The sequence below is a fragment of the Xyrauchen texanus genome, chromosome 3 (assembly GCF_025860055.1).
Source record: "Xyrauchen texanus isolate HMW12.3.18 chromosome 3, RBS_HiC_50CHRs, whole genome shotgun sequence".
Taxonomy (NCBI): Eukaryota; Metazoa; Chordata; class Actinopteri; order Cypriniformes; family Catostomidae; genus Xyrauchen; species Xyrauchen texanus.
In genome coordinates this window covers 30,542,725-30,568,975 of record NC_068278.1, presented here as the reverse complement: position 1 = coordinate 30,568,975, position 26,251 = coordinate 30,542,725, and the positions used below count along the sequence as shown (strand labels likewise).

At 36.6% G+C, this 26,251-nt stretch overlaps 1 protein-coding gene across 3 annotated transcripts in view; it reads left to right on the top strand.

Moving 5' to 3' along the window:
- Positions 1-26,251, top strand: part of LOC127623875 (spectrin beta chain, non-erythrocytic 1-like) — a 122,602-nt gene that overhangs the window by 51,994 nt on the left and 44,357 nt on the right. For 2 of the 3 annotated variants that reach the window (XM_052098465.1, XM_052098472.1), the window contains exon 1: positions 2,754-3,426. The exons of the other annotated variant lie outside the window; for it this stretch is intronic. In XM_052098465.1, the coding sequence (XP_051954425.1) occupies positions 3,321-3,426 (106 nt within the window). In that variant the 5' untranslated portion in view covers positions 2,754-3,320. Of the gene's footprint in view, positions 1-2,753; positions 3,427-26,251 lie in introns of those variants that run through there. 3 annotated transcript variants of the gene reach the window in all.

Below are 26,251 nucleotides of genomic sequence, written 5' to 3'. Positions count from 1 at the left end.
TTAATCGTTGTTAAAATTAGTTAACAAAAAAAGCAGTTGATCATTGCTAGGCCATGTTAGTTCATGGTGCATTAACTAATGTTAACTAATATAACTTTTGATTAAAAAAAAAAATTATTAGTATATGTTGACATGAACTAAGATTAATAAATGCCTAATAAGTATTGTTCATTGTTAGTTCAAGTTAACTAATATTGGTAACTAATGTCAACAAATTGAAGCTTATTGTAAAGTGTTTACAATATATATAATTTTTTTTTGCTGTTTATAAAACAATATAATTTTGTTATATCCTCAGTTTGATATCAATGTAGTGTGTATGCATATATGATTGTTAAGGATCAGTATTTGTGTAACACAGTCACCATTAAAGACTAGCAGATCTCGGAAAATAAGGACCCTCACCCTTCTGTTCGGTCTGCTCGTTTATTAGTCTGTCTGAAGTAATAGAGCTCTATGACTGGAAAAGTCTGAGTGACACGTGATGTTTAACAGACTTAATTGCTTAGAGTCTAGCTTCTAATGGCACTTTTCCCCTGCACGTTATGGTTCGACTCGCCTCAACTCTACTCGCTTTACTTTTCTGAGCTTGCATTTCCACTGCATTTTAGCACCTCATCAGTGTGGGTGGGATTATAGTTTGATAGTCATAGTTGTGCCGCCTCTACTGCCGTGACATCATCTTAAACACGACACAAACTGACCAAAACAATAACACAACCGCTAGCTGTTAGCTACTAGCTAATTGTGCTGCATAAAGCAGTTGTTGCATGGTGATTTTACACAAGTGTAACAGTTAAATTGGCCTGGTTGTTTTAAAAGCAAGCTTCCAGTAGCTGGTCAACTAAATAAAGTGAAGCATTCAAGCAGAGTATAGAGTTAACGTAAGAAAACTTACCATCCTCCATAGTGGCTGAGTCCAGGGCACTCTCCCTCCCATTGCTCGCCGGTTTAGATAGCGTCCATTTGTTCGAACCACTTCCACTTTTCCTTGATGTTTCTGTAGTCACTTAAGTTTTTTTTTTAACTTTTTCTTACACTGTTGGTTGGTCCGGTGGTAGCTGTGTGTGGCCAACAGCTGAGACACTTCCTAAGAGACTTTTTAGTTTCGCTCATCGCTAACGAGTGGACAGTCTGCACTTCGTTTATTGACCACGGCATCAATTTATTCACAATTCGAAAGTCATGTGAACAAATGAAGGCAAGACATGATGTGTGTTTGGCCCTTCCTCAGCTCACGTCCATCTTTCAAATATTCAGTTACACATTTCGTATATATACTTACAGGTGAAGTCTGGAGCTCTGCTACACAGACCCCCTGCTGTAGCTTCATTATAGCTGCGCATGTAAACATACTGGTGACAAACTTGATGGACAGAGGGACTAAAGCTCATTTCCCACACTGGTGTACTGGAGAGCTTTGACACTCACACCCATGCACAGTTTGATTTTATTAGAGCAAAATGCATTTCTGGCATTGCTTCAAATCCAAGTTGGTGTGATCGCACAGTGAACTATTTGTTCTCTCATTTGGAAGTGGTGATATAAAAATGTTGGCACAATTAAAGCATTTTTTTGCCTTTCATTTACATTTATGTTTCTAGTCAGCTCATTTCTATCAAAGGGACCTGGTGTCATATAAGTGTTGTACTTACCACAGTCATATAAAATAAGATAAGATAAAGATAATAAATCATACTGTATCATACAGTTCTCCAAACAATACTTGGTGTATTCCTGTTAAAATGCTCTCCGCATAATTTCGAACATATGCACATTGACAATATGGTTGCTTAGGAGACCTGGCTGGAGTCACTCAGTACACCCTGGATTTGAACTCGCGAGTCCAGGAGTGGTTGTCAGCATCTTTATTCGCTGAGCAACCCAGGCCCCTCTGGCTATGATTTGACCTTTGCTCTATTCTCTTTGATGGTCACTGTTGTTGACACTTGCTAAGCAGCACAACCTGCAACGGGAATGGTCTTCATTAAACCACTTCCTCTTGTAAAATCTACACACACGAGCACACAAGGAGAAATGAGTGTGTGTCAAAGTTCCTTATGTAAATGTGTGATAAAGAAACAAAGGAAGAAAGAAATTCCCAGCTCAGTGCTTTTCTGACTAGTTTATTTTTGCTATATAAAATAAATTCTGTTTACTGATTTATAACAAATCATTACATCCTGAGATGAGAGTTCATGCTAAGCTCTCTGTCAATGCAGGCGTTGCCAGCCATGTTCATAGCTGCTGAGGTGGTGCACACACAATTGCATAGGAAGAAAGACTGCACTGGCTTATTGAGTCTTTCTCAAGTACTTCCTTCCTGCCTCAGTGTCCTATTTTATCTATGAATGTGTGCAGGAAAGCGAAGATGATGAACTAAAGTTAGTGATCTTCTAAATCGAAACAACTTAAGCTTAATGTTAAAGCTCAAAAAAATCTATGCAAACTTTTTTTTTTATGAATGCTGTCAAAACATATTTTTCCTAGATTTATACTAGCTATCTTGTCACCTCAAAGATCTTATTCCCCCACGCCCATTTATCCAGTGAAGCACTCCATCTCCTGACTTCTGCTCCACCCCACGCCACCTTCAGAAATGGTTCATCCCACACCTCCATGCCCCCCCCTTGTCTGTCTCTATCTAAGGCTGTGCCTGAACCTAGCTCCTCCCACACACACCTTATGCAAATGCCAAAGCTCAGAAACCGAGAGAGAGAGAGAGAGAGAGAGAGGAGAGAGAGAGAGAGAAGGAGGCTTTGTTTACTTAGAAAGCCGAGTGCAGCTAGTTTTGGAGCCTTGCTCAAACAAGGTGTATGTGTGTGCAGTGAGTGTTTGAGAGCGAGTAAAGAGCTTTGCACCGTCTGCAGCCGTGAAGAGGGAATGAGTTGAAAGAGGGGAGAACATTTTGTTCTTACTGTACCTTTTTCTCCACTTCATCTGCACTTGTGATTCTTCCGTTTTTGCCAGAGAATAAGGAAAGGGCAATTAAAGGTAAAAAATATGTTTTTTTTTTTTAAACGGATGAAACAGCATGGTGTGGGTTAGCGCTCACTGAAGAAACAACACGCACACACTTGGAGGGTTTTTTTTAGAAGCAAACTTTTTTGCATCATTGGGAAAGTAAAATTTTTTTGCTCTTTTGTTGTTTATATTCTTCTCTTGTTTTTCAACCTTACATTTGGAAAAAAAAGAAAAACATTTGTGCCATGCTTACGAATCCTGGCTAACAGAGGAAGAGGTGCTGTGCTCATTGGATGAAAGTTGACTGTGAGGTTCATAGTGAAAGCTAGTGACTGTTACATTAAAAGTGAGAAGGCATGGATTTTGATCCACGGGAACCTGAGACATGTCTCTCGGCAGCTGCCTTTGTAAACCAGGTGCAGTATTCCAACATCCTGGAGGGCCGTTTTAAACAGCTGCAAGGTAAGGCTCCAAGTTCTCATAAAACTTTGCTTTGATTTTTTATTTAAAATGTTTTAATATCTGATGCAGATGAACAACTACAACTAAGTCGAACTGAATCAAATCTTTGTCTGTGGAGCCTCAAAAACTTCTGCCATTATAAATCCCCTGAGAGAGACAACAACTGTGACTGTCACTTTCAAATAGATGATGTCATCAAGATCTAGCAAGGTCAGAAATGTACTTTTAAGGGGCATTTATTTTACCTTCATAAGGACAATCGTTTTTCTAACCTTATAAAACGACTCACTTCAATTTAATCAATTAATTAAATCTGCAAAATGAGATACTATTGGCCATTACCAATAATATTGAACCAACAACAGCTAATATTTGTAGTGCTGGCTGTTGGCACTGATTTCTGTATTTGATTTCATTCGGTTCGATTTCAATTTGATACAATATCGATTAATTCTGGAATTAATGTGTCAGCAGGCATGTTTTAATGTTAATGTTCTGTATAGATATTATTTTATTAATACAATGATATAACCTAGAAAAGAATATTAAGAACTACAGTACTGTGCTAAGTTTTAGGCACTTAAGATGTTTCACAAAAACATTTGTCTTAAGATGGTTATTTATATCATCAGCTTTATTGTGTCAATAGGAAATTACATTTTAGACTCCCAAATATTCTTTTTGCAAATAGAATGAAATAGAGTAGAAGAACAGGGAGCCCTGCAACAGATGGCATGGCCCCTACAGAGACCCCACTGAACATTGAACCATGTCATGGATTCCATGAAGAGACAGAAGCATTTGAGGCAGCCTTAATTGATAGAAAAACTTTGGCGAATTCTCCAAGAAGCTTTGAACATCTTATATGCCAACAACCAAGAAAAACTGTGTCGAGGGATTTAGGACTAGGAGAATTGGTGCTGTTTTTAAGGCAAAGGTAGCCACACAAATATTGATTTAGGTTTTTTCATGTTTACTGGGCTTTGTACGACATTGTTAATTGATAAATGAAAACTATTTTTGGCATTATTTTTGAAGACGTACTCACTATGCAACATTTTTCACGAGCCTAAATCTTTTGCAAAGTACTTTATATCAGATGTTATAAATAAAAAATAAAATTAAAAAATCATTTTTGCTCCCATAGTTAGAATTTCAAGGCATTTCTGTTAATTTTGGTAACATTTTTCCTCTGAGCCCCTATTCATTTCTGACCCTGGATTTTAATTCTAAAGCATAAACTCTAGTATCAAAAGTAATGTGTGCTGTTAACTGATGCTTCAATAAACCCCATCCTCAACTTCAAACCTGATTTTTCTGACTCTGATGAATAAAGTTATAAAGGTTATAACTTTCCATAAAAAGTTATAAACTTTCATTTTTCTCTCTATGCACCACTGATGGTGCAGATGCGAAAATAGGCCTACAATGATTTATTTTTATTCCTGTGCATGAGAGAAAGGGAGACACAGAGACCTGTGCTGGTCTCCTGGAGAGTGGCCTTATTTCAGGTACCGCTGGGCTTTTGCCCCAGATCCAAATTACACTGTGTTAAAATGGGAAGGACAAGAAGGGAGTGGATAGCTGAAAGGTGTAGGAGAGGCAGTGTAAGACTGGAGAGGAGAGGATAACAGGATGGGTAAGGAGTGGAGATGAACAGATGGGAAGGAAAAAGGATAAGAAGGGAAGTGTTGAGGATAACAAGAGTGGAAAGAGATGCAGAAACTCGAATCATGTGCATTATTAATGTAGAGTTCAGTCTGAAGAAAAGAGTACGAATTCACACCACCTTAGTTTTTGTGTTTCCCGGGGTTTATCATTCTTGCAATATTTCTTTCTCTTTAAAACCACACTTTAAAGAGAGGCGTAGCATGTGTGCGCTCTGCTAATCCCCCCCACATGACACTAGATCTGATCTGGTGTTTGTGTGTGCGCTTGAGGTCATGGGGAGGGTTTCTCAGTTAACAGGGAGATAAGTACTCAAGCATTGTACTTTTCATGCTTATCTATTGTACAGAAAGAGTGGCATCTGCAAAACAGGTCCTTGAACTATGAACACACACACCTCAAGGGACCCAATCCAAGTACAATAGGCCAAAAAACCCTGGATTCTGGAAGAAGAGTTGCTAGTGGGACAAATCCAGCCTGTTTTAAAAATTATTAATCTTTTAGCTTGCATTGTAGTGGAATACCAGGTAATGTGTGACTGATAACACAAATAGTGCAGTGTTTGGTTATGGTAAACTTGGTGAAGTCAGTGCAGTTCTCAGGAAAGCTCCAGACAAACTCATGACACCAGAACCATCAACATTCAGGCATCACTGCGAAAAGAGACTAAAGAAGATATGGAGATTTGATAGAGGGGAGGTGAGCAGCTTGCAAGTATGTTTTAGAATACAGATCTTTGTTAATGATATCTGTGTCAGTGTACCCACCTAAAATATGGCTCATGCCTTCAGCAAGGGTTTGACATACATTCACACAGACAACACATTCAAAGTGTCTCATGTATCCTTTCTTCATGAGCACCTGCTGATCCTCCCCTCCTCTCACCCCTACACATACACACACTGGTTATTCCAGTCAGGTTACCCTTTTAGGCAGATAATTTTTTTTTTAGACATTTTATAGAAGTACAGGTGCCTTGTATCAGGGTGCTTGTTCAAACAAAGTCTTCATGCTCGATCAGATACTCAGTGTGCAAGTGTTGATTCAACACAAGTTCCTCAGTTGTGGTTGTAGTTATCTTAATTTAAATAAATGCAACAAGGTCATTGCTAAGTATGTGTGCATGCAGGTGTTTGCATTTGTGTGTGATGGCGTGGACAGAATAGAGTTCATTTGCAGTTGCTTCCGAAGAACTTGATGTCATTGCAGAATTTTTTTATTTTTATAAATCTTTGATTTATTTCTCAGTTACAAACATTCTGTTTTTCATTCTCTCTGTCGGTCTCTCTGACTTGTCTATCTCGTCTGTCTGTCTATCTTAGGGGTGGGTAAAAATATTTATTTCCCGATGCGTCCCAATCATCATTTGAATGATCTCGATAATGATTCTTAAATCCCAAGATTGATCTTTTGTGCTACCTTCCACTACAATGAGAGGAAATCTTGCATTTACAACCAAATTTCATGCTATGTGACTTAAATGTATATGTTCGGCTGGTATATGTTTACATTTCTCTTACCAGGGATTGTGTAGTTTAGTGGTGGAGTATTCAGCAGTGAGTAAAAGTTGTTCCGTGTAATATGGGTGTGTCCAAAGACGAGATCCACACAACCCATTTGTCAATTAATAATGTCTCTTAACCCTCTGGATTAAGAGAGGCGTGTCCTGCTGGATATTTTCATCATTACAGCGGAAACAACTTGAAATACTCTGTCATTTTTGGGTATACAGATAAGTGTAAAACATCATTAGAGACTATAAAGGGTCTACTTTTATTTGTGTACACTCACAATAACAACAAAACCTTGTGCTTTTGTAAAATAAAGAAAATAAAAAGGGTGAGCTATCAGACGTCTCTGTCTCCACGAGCATATATCTGAAACACATCACAAAAATGAACGGAAACTCTGCGAATACTTATCACACAAACATGAAACATATGTCTAAAGAGTGCTTAAAATTTCTACTTTTAAATAAAACAATTCAAATTTAAAACAAATATTCTCCTGCAATGTAATCTGTATGAAACAACAGATTATTTAAAAAAAAATATATATATATGAATGTTTAGATTATATTTTAGCTGGTGTTTATAATGCCTCATTATCATCAACAAAGCTTGTGCTTGCAAATATGTGTTCAGGTTAAATTAGTAAAATGCACTTTAAATATGCCTATATTAGAAAATCAGCATATTATAATGATTTCTGAAGGATCATGTGACACTGAAGACTGCCGTAATGATATTGAAAATTCAGCTTTGATCACAAATTGCCTTTTACAATATATTTAAATAGAAAACAGTTCTTTTAAATTGTAAAAAGAGTTCAGAATATCAATGTTGTTTCTGTATTTTGAATCAAATATATCCAGTCTTGGTGAGCAGAAGAGACTTCTTTTAAATGGTAGTGTAGGTCTAAAATTAAGTAAAGTCTTTATGTAAAGAAAATGTAGTCAGATTTCTTCTTTTAACTTAAAACTTGATTTTGATCAGTTAAATTACTATATTGTTTTGTATGAATGAGTGATCAGGATGGTTTTCACATCATTTTGTAGCAAAAACTCGAGGCTACAAGATCCAGTTCTCAAAAGGCTTGTGGACAAATGTTGAGTATATGTTATATGGCCTTATTTCAATGACATAACATTTAATTGTTTTCAAAAACCATGCATAAACGTTATTTCTCAAAAATACAAACCTGTACATGTTGCTCGCATATTATTGTAGCCTAGTTTGTGCTGAATGATCAAATACATTGATTTGTTCATTTTTAAAAAGCTGCAATGTGACAAATGATGAAAAATTTATAAAATATAATTAGTCAAATTTATATTTTCATATTATACCTAGAAGATAGAAGGTTGAAGATCCGCTGTATAATTAACAGCATTAGCTGGGAGATAATTACTTTCCTGTGGAAGCAAAAGGAACATAACTAAAATATACCCATATAAATCGAATCTAATCGATAGCTTGTGAATCAGAATCAAATTGAATCTGAAAATCTGTATCATACCCGGCCCTAGTCTACGTCACTATCTCTGTTTATCTTCTCTACCATTGACTTTCAAATACAGAAAAGAGATTAAACTTATATCAAATAGCTGCCCAGAAGAAATCAATGAAAAATGGCCCAAAATGTATAGACATTTATTTTGCTAAAGCAATTTTTGTCTAATGGCATTTCTGTCATACGTCACTCCGACACGTCTTTCAGATTTTCCGCCCCTATGCAAAAAGTACCCGCATTTGGCTGGTGGCAGATGCTAGTTTTATACCCTGGTCACATGCACAGCTGCACACTTCTGATGTTGTTCTCGTGCAGTCCGAAGTAAAATGTATGCAGAAGGCAGACTAAGAAATGTATGGAAAAAAGCTTAAAATTTCATGGCAAAATCGTGTCGATTTGCATGTCCATTGATTTTCAGAAAGAAACTGTAGCTGTGAGAAATCATGTGCAGAAATTCTGTGCACTGATTAATCAAGACCTATTTCCTAGAACAGTACAGCAATTTCAAGAACCGAAAATGTAAGCTCAAGTTTCCAAACATTTTCTTTGTGCTCAGAAGGGTCTGCCCAATAGAAATACATTTTGGTCAGGGCAATTAATTTTTAACATTAACTTATAAACCATTAAAGATTGATCTAACACAAGCTCAGAGGTTATTAATCCATGGTAAATGTTTCTGCTGAAGCCATCAATCAGTGTTAATTCATCTTTATTTAAAAAATAAATGATGTTTAATTGTGGAATTCCTGCTGAAGAACTACACTACCCATGATCCTTAGGGGAAAATCCACACATTTTGTGAGACACCTCTGAGCTGGCTGGTTTGGTTTAAGATTTGGAACTTTTATTAAGAATTTTATGAAATCTTTATGGAATAATAAAATGGGGGAAAAATGTCCGGAACTAGGACTGCTGAAAATGTTTGCGGGCACTGTTGCGCACTATTGGGAATTTAGGGATTTTTAGAAGATGGTGATGATGAACTTGAGGAATATGAGCTGGAGAAAATCAGTCATAGAAATTTCTATGAAATCTCAATACGAACAGTTAAATTCTGGTGATAAGTGGTGTGTGTGTGTGTTTTTGAGTGAGCTTAAGTTTAAAGGGTTCTTTACCCCAATGTCAGTCGACCCAAAGAGGTAAACACATGCTTCCGTCCCATCTATCTCTTATAACATTACACAGATATGCTCAGAAATTCTCCCAACTCTCCCATATCTCACACAAATAAACACACTTGCTGGGTTTCCATCCAACAAATGTTATGTGAATATAAAATTTGTGCTTAAGAAAACCTGAATGAAAATGCTTAATATGCACATACATTCAGAAATCACTTAAGTTTATGCACTAGGCAGAGGTGCATTTTGTAGAGTTTTGCATAGATCAAAATGCACATTAAGGTGATAACACTATATTTGCAAAACATTGACATGTTTTGACCATTTGTGCATGTGTTTCCAATTCTTCGAACATAGCTCTTGACATTCGGAAGTGTTTAAACCACAGTTGCACGTTAAAGTGGGTCCTCACAATCCGCCAGAATAGTTTAGAACTCTCCACAAACCAAGTATGTCATTCAGCTATTTTATTATTACAAGATAGGCTCTCTCAAGATAATGCGTTTGATGTAGTGGATGGAAATCTGCAATGATTTTTAATGCAATGCATTTTATTTAGTCAAATTTTAGAAATGCGTTTACATTTTTTTACATTTGGATGGAAACTCAGCAACTGAGACCATATAAGGGACTATTAGACAGGCTCTGGAGGTTATCTGACATCTGAGATGTAGGGTGATTTGTTTGAGTGTGAGAACAGATGGATAAATGTTAAATGTGGAGAATGTAGAAAGTAAAACAGCAGAAACAAACTCATGCATACTTTCACACTCACTTCATTGGCAGATTACATTTTTTGTTCTCCAAGTTTGCACAAATATTGCAAGTGTTAATTGGGGCTGAAATGGTTAGATGACATTATCGATAACGTTGTCAATAAAAAAATTGTCGTCAAAAAATTTAATTGTCGATTAGTCGTTTGATCTCATTTAACGTAACATGAAATCATATGAAACTCTAAAGACCCAGACACACCAAAGCAAGATCAAAGAACTAGTGATGACTTAAGCCGACTGTGGTGTCACACCGCCTGCGTCTGGGCCAAAAAGTTGCTCTCGAAGACACCGCAAAGACTACATCCAGTGGCCAACTAGCAAGTACATTCTGTGCCTGAGTGAGAGAAAATAACTCTCCATACCAGCAGGTGGCAGTAGTTTGTATTCTGCATTTAAAAAGGGAAACCAGAAGAGCTAGGACTGCGGATAAACCATAAATAATGCAGCGCTTGCTTACCATTTTCACACCAATGTCACTCAACACAGACAATGCTCAGATGAGATGAAGATGAAAAGAGCCTTCTTGTGTGTGCCCTCTAGACTTTGTTGTTTGCTTGCATTCGTCACTTCGGTTTTTCTTCTCATGCACTGGTTCGCTAAGCTGAACATCCAATCAGACTGATCTGATTCAACATGCTCAATCAGCCGAAAAGCCATCTACGGGTCCGACTTGTGCCAAAGGTGTGGAACACACCGCAAAATCTAGCACGGCAGACACACAACATTTGCCGACGGCCGACCTTCAGCTTGGTGTATTGCGGCCTTAATGATGACGCGCGAGAGAAGCACTGCAGTTTGCGGCTGACTGAGTAGAGGAAGAAGACACCGCTTACAGTCCAGATGCACACTAAACTTTCCAAACAGCTTCAGGCGATGTAGATCGCAAAGTATGAGGAAATTATAATGCAAAAATAGAAAATAATTCATCTTTAAAGGAAACACTCTGGCGTTACATCTTAAATGCAGTTATATTTAATGCATTATAGCTTTATTAAAGTTAAAATAATATGGAAGCAGATCATGTAAATAACTACAAACTCTGAAGCAGTAATTTCTTTGTGCAGTCATTACCTCTTCTATGAGTTATGTTAATCTAGACTTGCTTTTAGTGAGTAGATATTGAATAGAAGTATAAAATAAAATACACTTATATTTAAGATGCATTCTCTTAAAGCAAGTCTTAATATCTCATATTTTGCTTCTCAAGTAAATATATCTTGTTTTAAGGATTTTTAGATAATTTTAAATGGAAAACAAGACAAACACTTGATGACAATAGGATTTTTTCCCCCTTGAATTCAGTGAAAGTCATTTAGAGGTATTTAAAAGATGATTTTGTCCTCTTTATTGTTAGTAAGCACATTTAATGCTGTCGGGGCACAAGCTGAATAATTGGTTAAGAGCCAATGATTAATCGTTGCAATAATCACCAAATAGTCAAATAATTGTTCTAATAATCATTAGATTAATCGATTATCAAAATAATCGTTAGTTGCAGCCCTAGGGTTGATGCAGCCACACACATACTGTCATACTCTCCCGGTTATCACTTTTTTGATGTTAATGTCAAATTATTTTTCTGATTTATTTTCTGTTCTGCTCTTGGGAAAGTCACAGTGATAAGTTGTTCCTGGAAAAAATCCTCCCTACTCTCTCCCACTATCCAGGTGTCCTTACTCTGGGGTAGGGCTGAAACGACAACGTTGACAATAAAAAAAAAATAGAATTGTCGAACAGTCGTTTGATGTCATTTAAAATAACATGAGTTCAGATATGAACCTAATGATGCCGCATGAGAGCAGCACTTCAGCTCACGCCAGATTGAGGAGAGGAAAAATGACACCGCTCACAGTCCAGATGCACTCCAAACTTTCCAAACAGCTTCAGGTGATGTAGATTGCAAAGTATGAGGGAATTATAATGCAAAAATACAATATAAGTAAATACAGAAGCACTCTCATTGTGAAATACAATCCAATCTAAATATCTAAAACTCCTTTATAATAATGTACATTTTCTTTAGGAGCTATACTGCAGAAGACACATTTGTTGTCTGAGTATGTTGAAGATAATAATATATATTTAAATATTTTAAAATATCTACAAATCCTTAAAACAAGATACATTTACCTGAAGCAACATATAAGACTTGTTTTTTGACAATAGATCTTGAATATAAGTATATTTTGACTTTACTGCACTGGCAGATGTACATTTGTATACAACATTCACTTCTATTCAAGATACATTCTCTGAAAGCAAGTCTAAATATATTTTATGTTGTTTCTCAAGTATATTTATCTTGTTTTAAGGATTTTTAGATAGTTTAAATGGAAAACAAAAAAGACTTGATTACAATATGATTTTTTTTACTGAATTTTTTTTACTGTATTTTATTAAATACTTAATAAAAAGTATTTTTCCATTTAATTCAGTGAATATAATTTAGAGATATTTTCAAAAGATGATTTTGTCCTCTTTATTATTAGTAAGCACGTTTATTACAACCTTTTAAGTCAAAGTACAAGCTGAATAGTCGGTTAAGAGCAAATGATTCATCGTTGCAATAATCGCCTGAATTGTCGAATAATCTTTCTAATAATTGTTAGATTAGTCGATTGCCAAAATAATCTTTAGTTGCAGCCATTCTCTGGTGTGTCTGTGTTTAAATGCGCAGAGTATTTAATATTATGGCCAATAAATTGGTTAATTTGTTGTGTCCCCCAAATTAAAGTTTTTAATTCATAGTGTTAGTTTTTTTTTTGTCTTTATAGTGCTTTATTGGCAGGACAAATATTTGTAAATTCATATTCCCAAGCATTTACAGCTTAGCATATTGACCTGTTTCATGTTACTATATGACCGATTCGGCATGTTTGTGACAAACACCATGATGCTTCAAAAATTTATTTAAACATAAATACAAAATTATTTATACATTTTGAAAAGGGATACTAACTAGAGCAACATGTTATTTTTCTTTCTGTTAAGTTATATATTTCAAGTGATGCATTTTAATTTTGCCAAAGTCAAACATCGGATAAAACACTTGTTGGTTTTTGCTCATTTACTCAGTCATGTCATTTATCTGTACAATTGTCAATTATATTTATAACAAAATCTAGTCGGATATAATTAAACTGGAAAAGCACATAGGATGGTGTTAAATTCATAACACCCAGACGGTATAAAGGTAGGCCTATCATAATTGTACCACATTGAAATAAATGAAAAGAACTAATATCAATATTATCCCCTTTATATTTAATGTGTATTCTAATGTTAATCAATAAACAACACATCATAAGATTATGAAGCACAGACTTCATTCACATCAACAGAATACAATGTAAACAATGTAAACATATTAGTCATATACTCTAATATCGCCTTGGTTGCTTTCTGTGTATCATTCATGGGTAAAAAGCAGCTCTTACATTCAGACAGATGGGATCATCTCAGACGTTGTTTTTATTTTATTTTTTTTCTCTCAATATTGTGATTAAATTGGGCCAGAAAACATTTGTAGCTTCCGAGATGTTTACATTGATGTACCGGTAGGTGAATGTTCTTGCAGGTCACACATCAGACTTGGTCATGGAGATGAATCATGGATAAAACATGTATTAAAATGTATGCTAAAGTCAGATTTGACCAGGTCATGGATCAAAAGTGTTTTTTGGATCTTTTTCTTTATATTGTTTTAAGGGTGTTTTTCCATTCACCGCCATTACTTCATCCTGCTGATGGTCACAAATATGGCCATTGTGAGGAAAAAGTAACATCATTTAAACAGGTCAATGTTGAAAACGAAAAACAATTTACATGAATATATAAAATAAAAAAAGACAAATGAGTCTATACAGTGCAATTAACAAAGAAGGATAAAAGGCCCAATAAATATAATTGACATTTGCGTGGGAACTATGTTTAGAGGAGCTAAATTGATAAAATTTTCACCTGCAAGAAAACTGTCATGAGTCTTGCAATGTGTAATGTGGTTTGATCTTAAATATGTGAAAGGTGACAATTCATTAGATGCATTCAGAACTGATAGGATGCTCCCAGAGCTTGCTAAGAACAAATTGAATTACTTTTCCAGCAAAACATTTTCTAACAATATGACACATCTTTTTCTGGGTTTTTTCTTCTTCTTTGTTTTCTTTTCAGGATCTAGGTTAGTGTTTAAACAAACATCTTAACCACAAGTTGTATATGCCAAGGCAAGAGTTTTTCATAGAGCATTGCCTGCATTCTATTTAGTTTGGCAGAGATGGCAAGGAATAGAATGGGGTCTGGTAGTGCAGTATAGTGGCGCAGCCTCTGAAGAACATTTGGTTTCAGGTAGGGCTTAACAATGAATCAAAATAAAATCCAAATAGAATTATGACGTCAGGTGATTATCAAACCGCAAAGGCTGTGATTGAATTAACCCTTAAATGCCTGGGAGTTTCACCAACACTCTTACATATTCGGGTCTTCAGAGAATCGGCATGTATCAAAAATGGATCTACAAAATGCCCAGATAGTAAGACATTTTCCAAATATTCTCAAGACAACTAGAAAATAATAAAAAATAAAATGTATTTTGATGTTTTATTTTTCATATATCAAAAAGAAAAGGCAAATAAATCTAGAACAGTAATCTAGAAGTTTCTTGAGATGTCAAACACACATTGAGATACACATTACACATAATCTACATAAAAATTACAAACATATATTTTAGGCATATATTGAGTCCAAATAGATGCGCATTTTATAATTTCCGTAGTTCACTCAAATGACAATAGTCATATCATTCTGTTCATGTATAACACATGCTATAGTTTACTTCAATGTTGTTTATTCATCAAATAGCAATGTCAAATGTAAATCAAGTCAATCACTGAAACAACAGAGTCATCTTGAGTATATGGGATACAGATAATTCACCCTTGTTGCAAAGAAAATCAACGTGATATAGTATTTATTTGTATGAATATAGTACTTATTTCTCTTGTCATAAACAAAGAAATAGATATACTGTGAAAGTAAACTTATATTATAAATATGAAATAATTATAAAAACTAAAAAATATTTATGGAGGTGCAAAAAAAAGAAAGAAAAAAAAAAGACACCCCCCTAGGGTGTCTAATTACCCTGTATACTTTTGGTACTTAAAAAAAAAAAAAAAAAGTAATTTGGTGCAATTTTGGCTTGTTTTGTTTTGTCTGTGTGTTACACAATTTATAAGAGAGAGATTGAGGAATACTAAAGATGTGTGGGCACAATTCCAAAAATGTTTTGAGGTACAGGGTGTGAAGTGAGGTCCCGTGTCTCTAAAGATCCGAGGTATGTTTTTAAGGGTTAAATGAATAAATAGTCTGCACTAGCTGCTCGGTGCTCTTATTGTATGTGCACAGCTCTGTTTTCTATAGTGTTACTCAAAGCATGCGTGAGGCTAATGAGCTAAACCTGTTAAATTACTACGCTCTAGACTCACTAATTGCATGTGTGTGTAATTCCAAATTTGCTTGGCCAGTAAAAGATACTATCCAAATCTAAAGTAACCTTATAACACTGAGTTTTTACGGACAGAAGAGGAGATGAGAGCATTTCTCTTCCATCATGTCTTTCTTCAGTGTACCGGCCATGGTATAGGCCTGCATAGCTATGCCGCGTACAGGTTAAGGAAATATTTCATAAATATGGTACTGTTTTATAAAAGAAACGTTATTATAAAAAATAGAAAGTTATTGTTGTTAAAATTATACAAAAATATTTCCATAATAATTTCTTAACTTATTATTGGGTTCCAAATGAGCTAAAACTCTATCAGAAAGTTTACATAAATAGGTACACAGTGAACAGAAACAATGATTATATATGTTAATAATCATATTGCTGTTGCAATCACATTTTTTTTTTCTCAAAGTAATCGCAATTAAAAAACATTGTCCAAATCATTTAGCCCTAGTTTCAGGCAAGTACATTTGCATTTGCATGATTGCATGAGTAAAGTCAGATGCAAACACTGAGTGCCAAAGTACAGGGTGCGTAACGCAAATCTCGTCATCAGCAGCGTGCGTGAGCACTGAACATGTGCAGCCCTATTTTTCTAACTGCTTGTCTTTGAACGTGCAGAATGCGCATGCGCCTGAAGTTATTTGCACTAATAACAGGTGATATGCGAGTCAAGAGCATGTGTGTGAGGAGGTCTGGAGATATCTGCACTTTTATAACTCTAGTCTGAATGGAAGTATACTCAGTGGTTAAGTGTTCTTGCCTGCAGCTGGAGATGGCTCTTGGCAAACTAATGGTACTTGAACTATTTTATCAAAAATGCTACCAAGGTGTTTTGGGCCGGTTCATGCATGTTCTGTTTAACGGCGCAAGATATAATGCACAAGACGTCAGCATAAATTTTAAATCTTGTAGCTCTGATACTCTGAAACAGAGAAACAAACACACATTCTGGTATGTCTCCAGAAGAGTACACAATCGCAAATCTTCCTCTTTTCTGAAGTGTATGTGTTAAAGTGTAATGTTTATGCACGCACAAAATTTATCCTCCATCTCCAAACTATGTCCTCTGTTGACCTGTAGAGGCTTCTTGGTCAACCAAAATGAATGTCACCCTCTCTACAATGGTTTACATTTACATTCATTAATTTAGCAGATGCTTTTATCCAAAGCAATGCACAACATGTTGTTGGGGCCAGAAAAAAAACCTTTTAGTTTCAGATGTGTCCATAATTCACTGAGGTTAGTCAGCATTCTGTGTTCTGACTGCTAGATGATCAGTTTCCCAGATGACCTAATAAATACATGAATTACCTGCACTGGCTTTAGTCATGAACTACTTTTACATCGACACCAAAAAAGCAGCTTATTGTGTTCCCGTTTACATGCACTGTATAAACGCCCTACTACAGCTTTCTCCAAAGCAACTTAATTTTCCAGTGACGCTTGTGGAAATAACAAACATTGCATCCAAGGAAGACTTTGCTAGTTTATTCACTGTTGCTTCGCTTTATTTCCAGATACTCCAGTATCTGTTCCAGTTGTTGCTGAGTTTGTTTCCTTAACTTTCCATCGCAACCTGTCGCAGAAGTGCACTGCAATAGCGGATTTCTTATGAAAACTCCAGAATGTACGAGCGCATGCAGTATACGCAAATGTGAGGGACAGTCAATATTTTAAATTAGCGTGTATAAACTGGTATAGTTTAGTGTGTGTACTTTTCCCACTGTACTCCCAGAAATGTTGAGTTCTTTCCGCTGTGTTTATTTGTTGTTGGATCTATCCTATGAAGTTTGTTTCTCCGATCTGTTCCATGCACATGCATACTCTTCAAAAAACTGTAAGAAAGCCACTTATGTGTTTACATGGCCACGCTAGCTGCGTTCTCCAGGAGAAACCCATGTGTATTAAACTGCTTTCTCTTTATTGTTTAAACGGTGTAAGGAAATCACCGTTCTCATTTGCATGATATTTCAGAATGCCACTTTCTGCAAAAACCCTGGAATATACAGTTTTCTTGTAAACACGGTCATTATGAGAAATATTATCTAGATTGTGCATTCAGCATTTTCCTTCGTCCAAAGTAAATTCCATTTGCATTAGTTAGCATTTTATACAGAGTCGGAGTTGCTGCCATGTGGTTTAATAATCTACTAAATTGGAAAATTAGAAGAAGAAAAAAAAATTTGTTTGTGCTGGCAAATCAGTGAATATGGCTTTAGGATTTGCATCAAGCTTGGCTGCCTTATGTCTGAACCTGAAAATTACAAATATTTAAATCATCTTGAACTTGGAGTTTTCAGAGAGCTAACTCTCGAATGAAGATCACTTCTGAACCGACAGAACAGAGACATTCCCTCCTCCATTCACAACTTCTCTATAAAAACTGAATCCAGTCTTTAAACATTCTTAAAATAATTTTTCGGTGTGTCAAAATATCAAATTATGATGTTGCTCTGAAGTCTGTTTAGCCTGCAACATATTTGCCTATGCCAGGAGATGCAAGCTCTTTGAAACTGAGATGATGGTATGAAGAATGTGTAGATGAAGTTACAGAAGATGTTAAACTATTTGGTTAAATATTATATGTTTTAGGGGTGTCTTGTCAGGACACAGGTTTAGAACAAGTAGCCTACAGTCACTGTTCTGTTCTCCACCCTCCAGTGTCACTATCCTCTAGACATCACAGTGATATAACTCTGAACCCACTAATTTTGGCCTCTGTGTGCACTTGAGTGAGAATGGGGATGTGCAAGATGTTTTTTCCCTCCGTATGGGCATGTACCTTAAACAAGTATCGAAATTCCTCAAGAGCCTGGACATCAACATTTAGAAAACATCTTATTAACATTGCTGCATAAAAGTGTTACAGCAAGGTTGATGTCAGGGAGGAAACAGGAAGGCGGAAGGTTTCTGTTTAAGATTCTTTCACAAATGGAAAATCCCTCCTAGTTACTGCAATAAGAAGGCTTGTGTTGTCATTCTTGCTCTGTCATTCTGTAACTATAGTGTGTGCTTTAATAAGTACTTGGTTCTCTTTGCTGCAACAACCGGCTGTTGTAAACGGGTGTGTTCTTTGGCTATAATTGATCTCTGAATGCACATAAAAATGTTTTCATTCAAGTTACAAATTTAATTCATGCAAATGAAGCAGCGTTTCCATCTCCTGTGTTTAAGAGAACAAATTAGTCACTTCTGGGGACATTAGCGCAAAATGTATCCACCTCAAGGGAGATTGTAGCCTTTCCATCCAGCATTTTTTATGCAATATCCCAAGAGTTGCATAACAAATATTTGGATGGAAGTCCAGCGAGTGACCAGGTGCTGTCAAGCAGCAAAAAGGATAAAAATGCACTATAAACATAGGCTATATAACTTTTGCACCACATCCCAAGTGGATGAGCAAAAATGACAATTTTCATTTTGCTAAAGTTCACCATTAACATCGAACTTATAATCACCCGGAGGGCATAAGGGTTTAGTGATGTGACAGAACTATCTTCCTGCTGTGACCATTTCCTTAAATCAGTCACTTAAATGTTTCAGCTTTTCATGCGTGTTTTAATTAGCCTCACAAACAAACTTAAGGTGAATATTTTTGAAGCTTCTTTATAGTTCAACCCAACAGTAATAATGAGCTGTCAAACTGTCACAGGACTCAATTACCCATATTCCCCCAAATGACGAAGGGAAGATTGGTCCGTTTCCGCTCTATGGGCCACAACCATGGCAACAGAAATGGTTTCTACTGTAGTGATTAGTGATCAGTGATGGAAATGTGGGCAGGAACGCAAGCAGAGAAAAGAGGCCCGGAATACGTAGGGGTTACAATTAATGACAAAATAATGACAAATAATGACAGGAGACAGAGGGATTTAAGGGTAAATTGTATGGCTCCTGTAAGCAGACCCAAACAGCAGCTAGACAGCAGCAATTACATGACTGCTACCAGGTGTGGGGGGGTGTGTGCGTGGATGGGTGGGTGGGTGGGTGAGAGCTAGGTTGTTAACGCTCACAAAGTGAGTTTCATGAGTTTAAAAATCTGTTATTTTTAAAAATAAATGTGGTGTTCTACAAATGTCCCTGATCCTCCTCTTCTCTGTTTCTGTCTGAGTTTATTGTGTTTATTTTATTAATGGGATAAAATGCTCTTGCACCATATGGAGTTACTCTGATTGTGGGTTTGATTCACGGGCCAGTTGCACCAGATATAGGTACATTACAACTTCGCTTAGTTGTGGCGTAAATGGGCACCAAGTCACAATTTACGCACTACTAAATATTTGAGTGTTGCACCATTAAACTTAGGTAGAACGTAACCCTACGTATAAACAAAATATTTACGGAAGCCTCCGACCAGGAGAAACGGATGAAATAAAAAAATCAGGCTCTCTTAATGACATCAATGAGTTCATGTTGTGGTTGACAGGCTTCAGTCATTTCCACATATATGATGATGTTAGAATTTACTCTCAGAAACATTATGAGAGAAAACATTATGTAAAAAAAACATAAGAAATAGATATAAAAATATATAAATGTCTATTTTTCCAGCCTGTTGTATTATTATTTACTTACTGTCCCTTATTCATTTTAGATACAGTTATTGAATATTGTTATTTACATATTGCTAAATATATCATTAATGAAATCTTGTTTTATTACATATCGTATTTCAATGGGGGATATTATTTATTACAGCGGACAGTTACGTGCGCAAACAAGGTTTGAACAAGATCAAACTGAAATTCACACTTATATAGCGCCTTTTTAAGCCTTAACGGTATTCAAAGCGCTTTACACTAGGGATGTCCCGATCCGATACCTAGATCGTTATCGGCTTCGATATTGACGTTTTTAGATGGATCGGGTATCGGTCTGACGAGCCCGACCCAAATCCGATACTCTGTGTTAGTCATGTTCGTTACTGTCAAGCTTAAAAAATGACATAAAAGAACTGTTAAAACACCATTAAAGCGGTTCATATGACTCGTGCATTTTTATTCAAAGCCACTTGAAGACACGCGATAGCTCTGTGAATTGCAATAGGCTGTGTTTAATAAGTAAACATATAAATGCACACGCAGCTTCAGCCCGTTAGTGAATGGTGCTTCGGTTTACGCACGCACGCACGCACGCGCGGCTATTTATAGCCTTCACACGTGCACAATATTTGAGCGCTACAAACGAACATCTCAGATGTAGATGCTCAGCAGTTCGGTTCACTTATAATATGGACTTAGAACGGCACTGGAGGTGCATTTAACCAGAATATAAATAAGAAGCGAATTAAACTGTGAATGAAAAGGGTGAGGGTTTAAAAGTTAAAGCTGTCATGGAGAGACTCACAGCAGAGATATGAACTCTGCAGGGTTTATTGAGCAGAGGATTGAAACAGTGATGTAAACATTGTGAGTAAATCCAGTTAAGCAGAGTGGCAAACAGCAGGTAAGTAATATCCAGGCAGTGTATAGACACGATAAAAGAGATAACTTACAACAATTTTATGATACTTGCAGGCAATAATGAAGACACATGTTTGACATAGTATTTCTGAGACTCCAGAACTTTCTACTATCGATGAGAACAGGCACAGCACGCGCCGGTGAGAAAGCGGGGTATTTATGCATTCATTGATTAGCCACTAATGATATGCAGGTGCATGTAATCAGAACTCAGGGAGTGCCAGTATCCAGTATGCTAGTTAATAATAAAGTGTTTCTTAATAAGCTATACATTTATATTGAAATAATGTGTATAAGTTAAAGGTTTGTGTTTCTTTACATATTAAAGAGTACACCCAATTATTTCCACACAATAATGTAAAGATATTATAAACTGATTATGCAATAAAACAACACTGGTATCGGATCGGGATAGGTATCGGCCAATACTGAGATTTCCGTTAACGTAATCGGATCGGAAGTGGAAAAAGTGGTATCGGGACATCCCTACTTTACACTGCGTCTCATTAACCCATTCACACACATTCATACACCAATGGCGGCAGAGCTGCTATGTAAGGTGTAGGGGTCGACCGATATTGTTTTTTTTTTTTCAGGCCGATGCCGATCTTTTGAAATCCGGGTCGGCCGATGGTCTATTAATGCTGCCGATTTATTTTGGCCGATATGTGCTTGTTTTTAAAATCTTATTTGAACCTTTTATTTGAAAGATAAAATGTAACACAAATAATTACTTAAGATAGACAATTTCTCAACAAATACATTTATTGAACACTTGACCAAACTGCACTTGTAGACTTAAATTAAAAATGTATAATGTAAAAACATATTGTATAAATAATGTATAACAAATATATTAAATAAACAAAGCAGGTGTTACGAACTGCTCCGAGACACGAAAGTTGAGATCCAAATGCAGCTTTAATTAAGGGGCAATCCAGACACGTAATCCAATATTCAGAGCATCCAAGAGAAGCACAGGCATAACTAGGGATGGGTATCGTTAAGTTTTAATGGTATTACTACTCTTACCGATACTGCTTATCGATCCGGTACTTTAACTGTATTCTTAACGGTTCTTTTTGTTATATATATATATATATATATATATATATATATATATTACACAAATATAAACGTTATATAGGCACAGTGATTTAATTTCTGGAAGGTCTACTAACATTACTGTTCAGGTGTGGTCTAAAAAGAAATCTAATAAAGTAATCAATTGTAAAATAACACTGCATAGTTTATCATAGATAGATTAATGCAGAAGTTATTCATTCGAGAGCTGTAAGTGATTTTCTCTTTGCCTTTTGTTGTTTGATTCGCAGTAATGGCTCAATCGTCAGCATGTTTATTAGACCACTTCATCTTTAAGACCGAGTTCAGATCTAATAGGCTCCTGATGCACACTATTTCCATAACTACGTCCATTTAAGGCATAAACTGTGTTTAAGTGAATCTCCAAGCCGGTCATTTTGACATATTTTTGTGTATAGTTGATCGTTTAGATGCACGCGCACATGAAACCCAAAGTAGCCTATACTTTGCTTGTCTCGTTGCTCTCTGTTTCGGAGCGCGCGCCGCCTTGGGAACGGTATCTCTTGCGCTCCTTTTTATTATTAAATGCGTCCCGCAATTTAGCAACAGTAGCATTTTACAACAATCACCGATCGTGCTGATTCTGACGTTAAGTTTGAGTTTTAGGGAGAAATGTCAGTGCACCGCTGTGAAGGGAAGGAAGATGTGCTAGACAGACTGCGGCTTATGTATAAATATTCATTTTATAATCTTTGGAAGGCGAAATCTAAAATAAAATCAGACTAATATCACAGATCTAAACCAGGCTACGTTTGAATGTTTAGTTCTGTCACTCATTTAGCAGGGCTCGTGTTGTGCTCGCTGTGGCACCGCGTGAGCGAGATCTCTCTCTCTCTGACTGCGAATTGCTAAATTGCATCACAGACAATTGGTTTCATTATTATATATAGAAATGGCTGGCGAGATAAAATAACTCTCTTTATAGCAATAATAAATGTGTTTTCTTAATTTCTCCAGTACCGACAGCAGAAACAATAACGTCCGAGCTTACCAAAGCCAGTCCTTCAATAGCCTATAGTGCGTTGGTATATTTTTTATTACTTATTTCTCTGCATTGAGTGACAACCCTCTCAAATATAAGACACACAAACAGAACAAATAAAAGTCTCAGGATATAAAGGAGTTATACAAATTTAATCCTTACTGTTTTCTCTAAGGAACTTAGCTCCTTCCTTAGGCACTGGATGAGGTCTGCTCACTCTGCTGGAAAATGACTCTAGGGGCAGCGTGCGTCGAACACGTGTTCCACAACAACACTAGGCTGCCCACAGATGCGCCTGCCTAATAATCGGCTTGATATACTTGGATATTGGCTGATGCCGATTATGTTAAAAATGCAAAAAATCGGCTGGCCGATTAATCAGTCGACCTCTAGTAAGGTGCTAGCCTGCCATTGGGAGCAACTTGGGGTTCAGTGTCTTGCCCAAGGACACATCGGCATGTGGGGTCGTGTGGGCCGGGATTCAAACCACCAAACCCTGCGATTAGTGGCCAACCCGCTCTACCACCTGAGCCACAGCCGTAAAATTTCAAAACTGCTTATTGGATAAATACAGGTAAACGTCATATTATGCGATTACACATTACTTGACAGAGAGCTTTTGACCTACTAGTTAAGTCTTGCCTTAAGAACAGGTGGTGCAACCAAATTAAGCACTGACTTAGTTACAAACTAACTAGTAGTTACTAAGCCCTTAGTGTGAATTGTGTCTCATCTTTAGTGAGCTCTAACACACAGATGGTGCAACCCTACCCTGGTAACTAAATCACAGCTTTACTCATTAGTGCTAAACACAAGATGTTGTCTGACACGGTCTACAAAACTAAATCACTCCCATTGGAATCGATGGAGCTGTCTCTACACTGGAAGCATCCACTGCGACATGTCAGTTGATGATATGCTGCAGAGCTACACGGCCCTCTTTATTTTCCCCTTCTGTAAATTGATTAACTAATTGCATGTGTTATTTTATTTGTCTTTTTTTTTTTTTTTTTTAAATAACTTCTGTCCTTTACCTCAAAGACATCTTGTGATGTAGTCTCTGGCCTTCTAATTTAAATTATTGCATCTGAAACAATAGTAACATGTCAAATTATTTCAATTTTCTGAAATAATCCATGCAAAGTAAATTTTTTATACTAATGTAATTTTGTTGAAATTAAAGTTATTAAAAGATTTTGTTATCATTTGACTGTTTCTGAGGTCTGTTCTTGAGCTTACAGATAATTTGAACGGTGTGAGGCTACAGCTCAGCATGAAAACATGCATGTATTTGTGATAAAAAGTGTATTATTTTGTACATCACAGCTCAAGCATTCCAGTTAGTGTTGTTTATACAGTAATCTTATGAGATCCCTGATATTGTTTTCTCGAAACATGACTATTACCAAGTAAAGTGTAGAGATGTGTTTGTGTGCAGATAAATAATGTTGTGTACATAGCACACTGACAGAGGTATTAAACTATCAACAACACCATTCTCACGTACACCGTTCATCAGTGTTCAGACATGAGCTGCTTTAAAGTCATGCAGTGCAGAACAGTTTGCGCTGACCAAATGTTCCCAGAACACAGATACATTTAAAAAACACAAAACAAACAAAAGTCAGCTACCTCAAGACATCAGTTTCACAACTGTAGATCACAAGACAGTTGTTTCACAAGTGAAGAAATTGTCGGGTCTCGGGACGTATCCATTCATGTGATGATTAAAAAATGCAAGAGGATTAGGGCAGTTAACTTTGATCGAATATTTGTCCAAGTGGCCAGCAACACAACACACAGACATAAACCCACCATCTGAGGATTCTCACAGCATATGACCATACTGTCTGTATCTCAGTCCATTTACGCTGTTTTTTGTGAACATCGCCTTAGTGAAGCAGCCCTGTAACAACACAACCAGCCTACTGTGGAGTTTGCACACAATTACACACATGATATAGATTGACACACATACATTCTCTCAGGTGTCCCTCAAGATGGCAAACATCCCACCCACATAGAGGCATATCCTGAAGAGATAACTGCATCTTTTGGACTCCTGTGCCAATTCCCCTACCTTTACTTCCAGTGTGTGTCAGTGTGTGGTTCAAGCCAAAGAGAGTTGATGCATGTATTTATGTCTTTTGTTGTGGACGAGCCAGTAATGTAAAATCTTTAACACTTACAGAAAATATCAGAGTGTGTTCCATAATTTTGGTGTCTTCTTTAAATAGGAAGCGCTGTCCTATTTTCACTTCCTCCAAATATTGTAAGTATTGTATGTTTGTGTGCACAGGCTTAAGAAAGTCATTTTGTCTTTCAATACTGTCTGCTCATTGTGATTTATTATTCACCTCTAATCATTCATTATATATTTGGCACATGTTTCCTCAACTTTTATAGAGGAAATGTCTTGACATTGAGGTGACATCTGAGTGGCAGCAGTTATTAACATTTCTCTCTCTCTCTCTCTCTCTCCTTCTCTCGTGTGTAAATGATAACTAGGTGGATATTAACCTTTAAAGGAGACTGTTAAAGGCCCTGGCTTTTGTTTCCATAACAAAGTGACCATTATGTTTCTATGGTAACTCTTTACCTATATCGGGAATATTGCCATGGAAGTTAATGAATGTGAGCTAATTGTGTTTATTAGTGATGAAATGTAAGTACAGAATTATGTGACTTTCTGTTCTGTGAAGGTTTGTCTTGGACTGACCTTTTAAAAGAATGACATCATCATCAGTGACATCAATACAGTGATCAGTAGGGCTGGGTGATAGGACGATGTCATCGGATATCGACAATGTCTTACAAAGATCCTGATGCTGATTGCAATGCTCATTGACAGACGATGCTCGTCAATATCGGGGAATGGATCTTGGAAGTCGCCAAATATATTAAACAGTAGCCCAGGGTGTGAAACTAGCACCTGCTACCCACAAAATGTGACACAGCTGAATCCAGTCCGCAAGCTCGTCCAAATGTATTTCATGCGCAGGTAATTTTGCTAATTTATCCGCAACAGGCGGGTGACCTGTAAGAAGTTTTGGAGTGACACATGACAAGAAATGCTGTTAGTCACAAAGACACGCACTTGAAGAAACACAATATATTATATTTTTAAGAACAGACAAAAGCATCAATGCTTGTGTCTGATTGTTCAGAGGTTTGTTCAGAGGCGTGCGGTG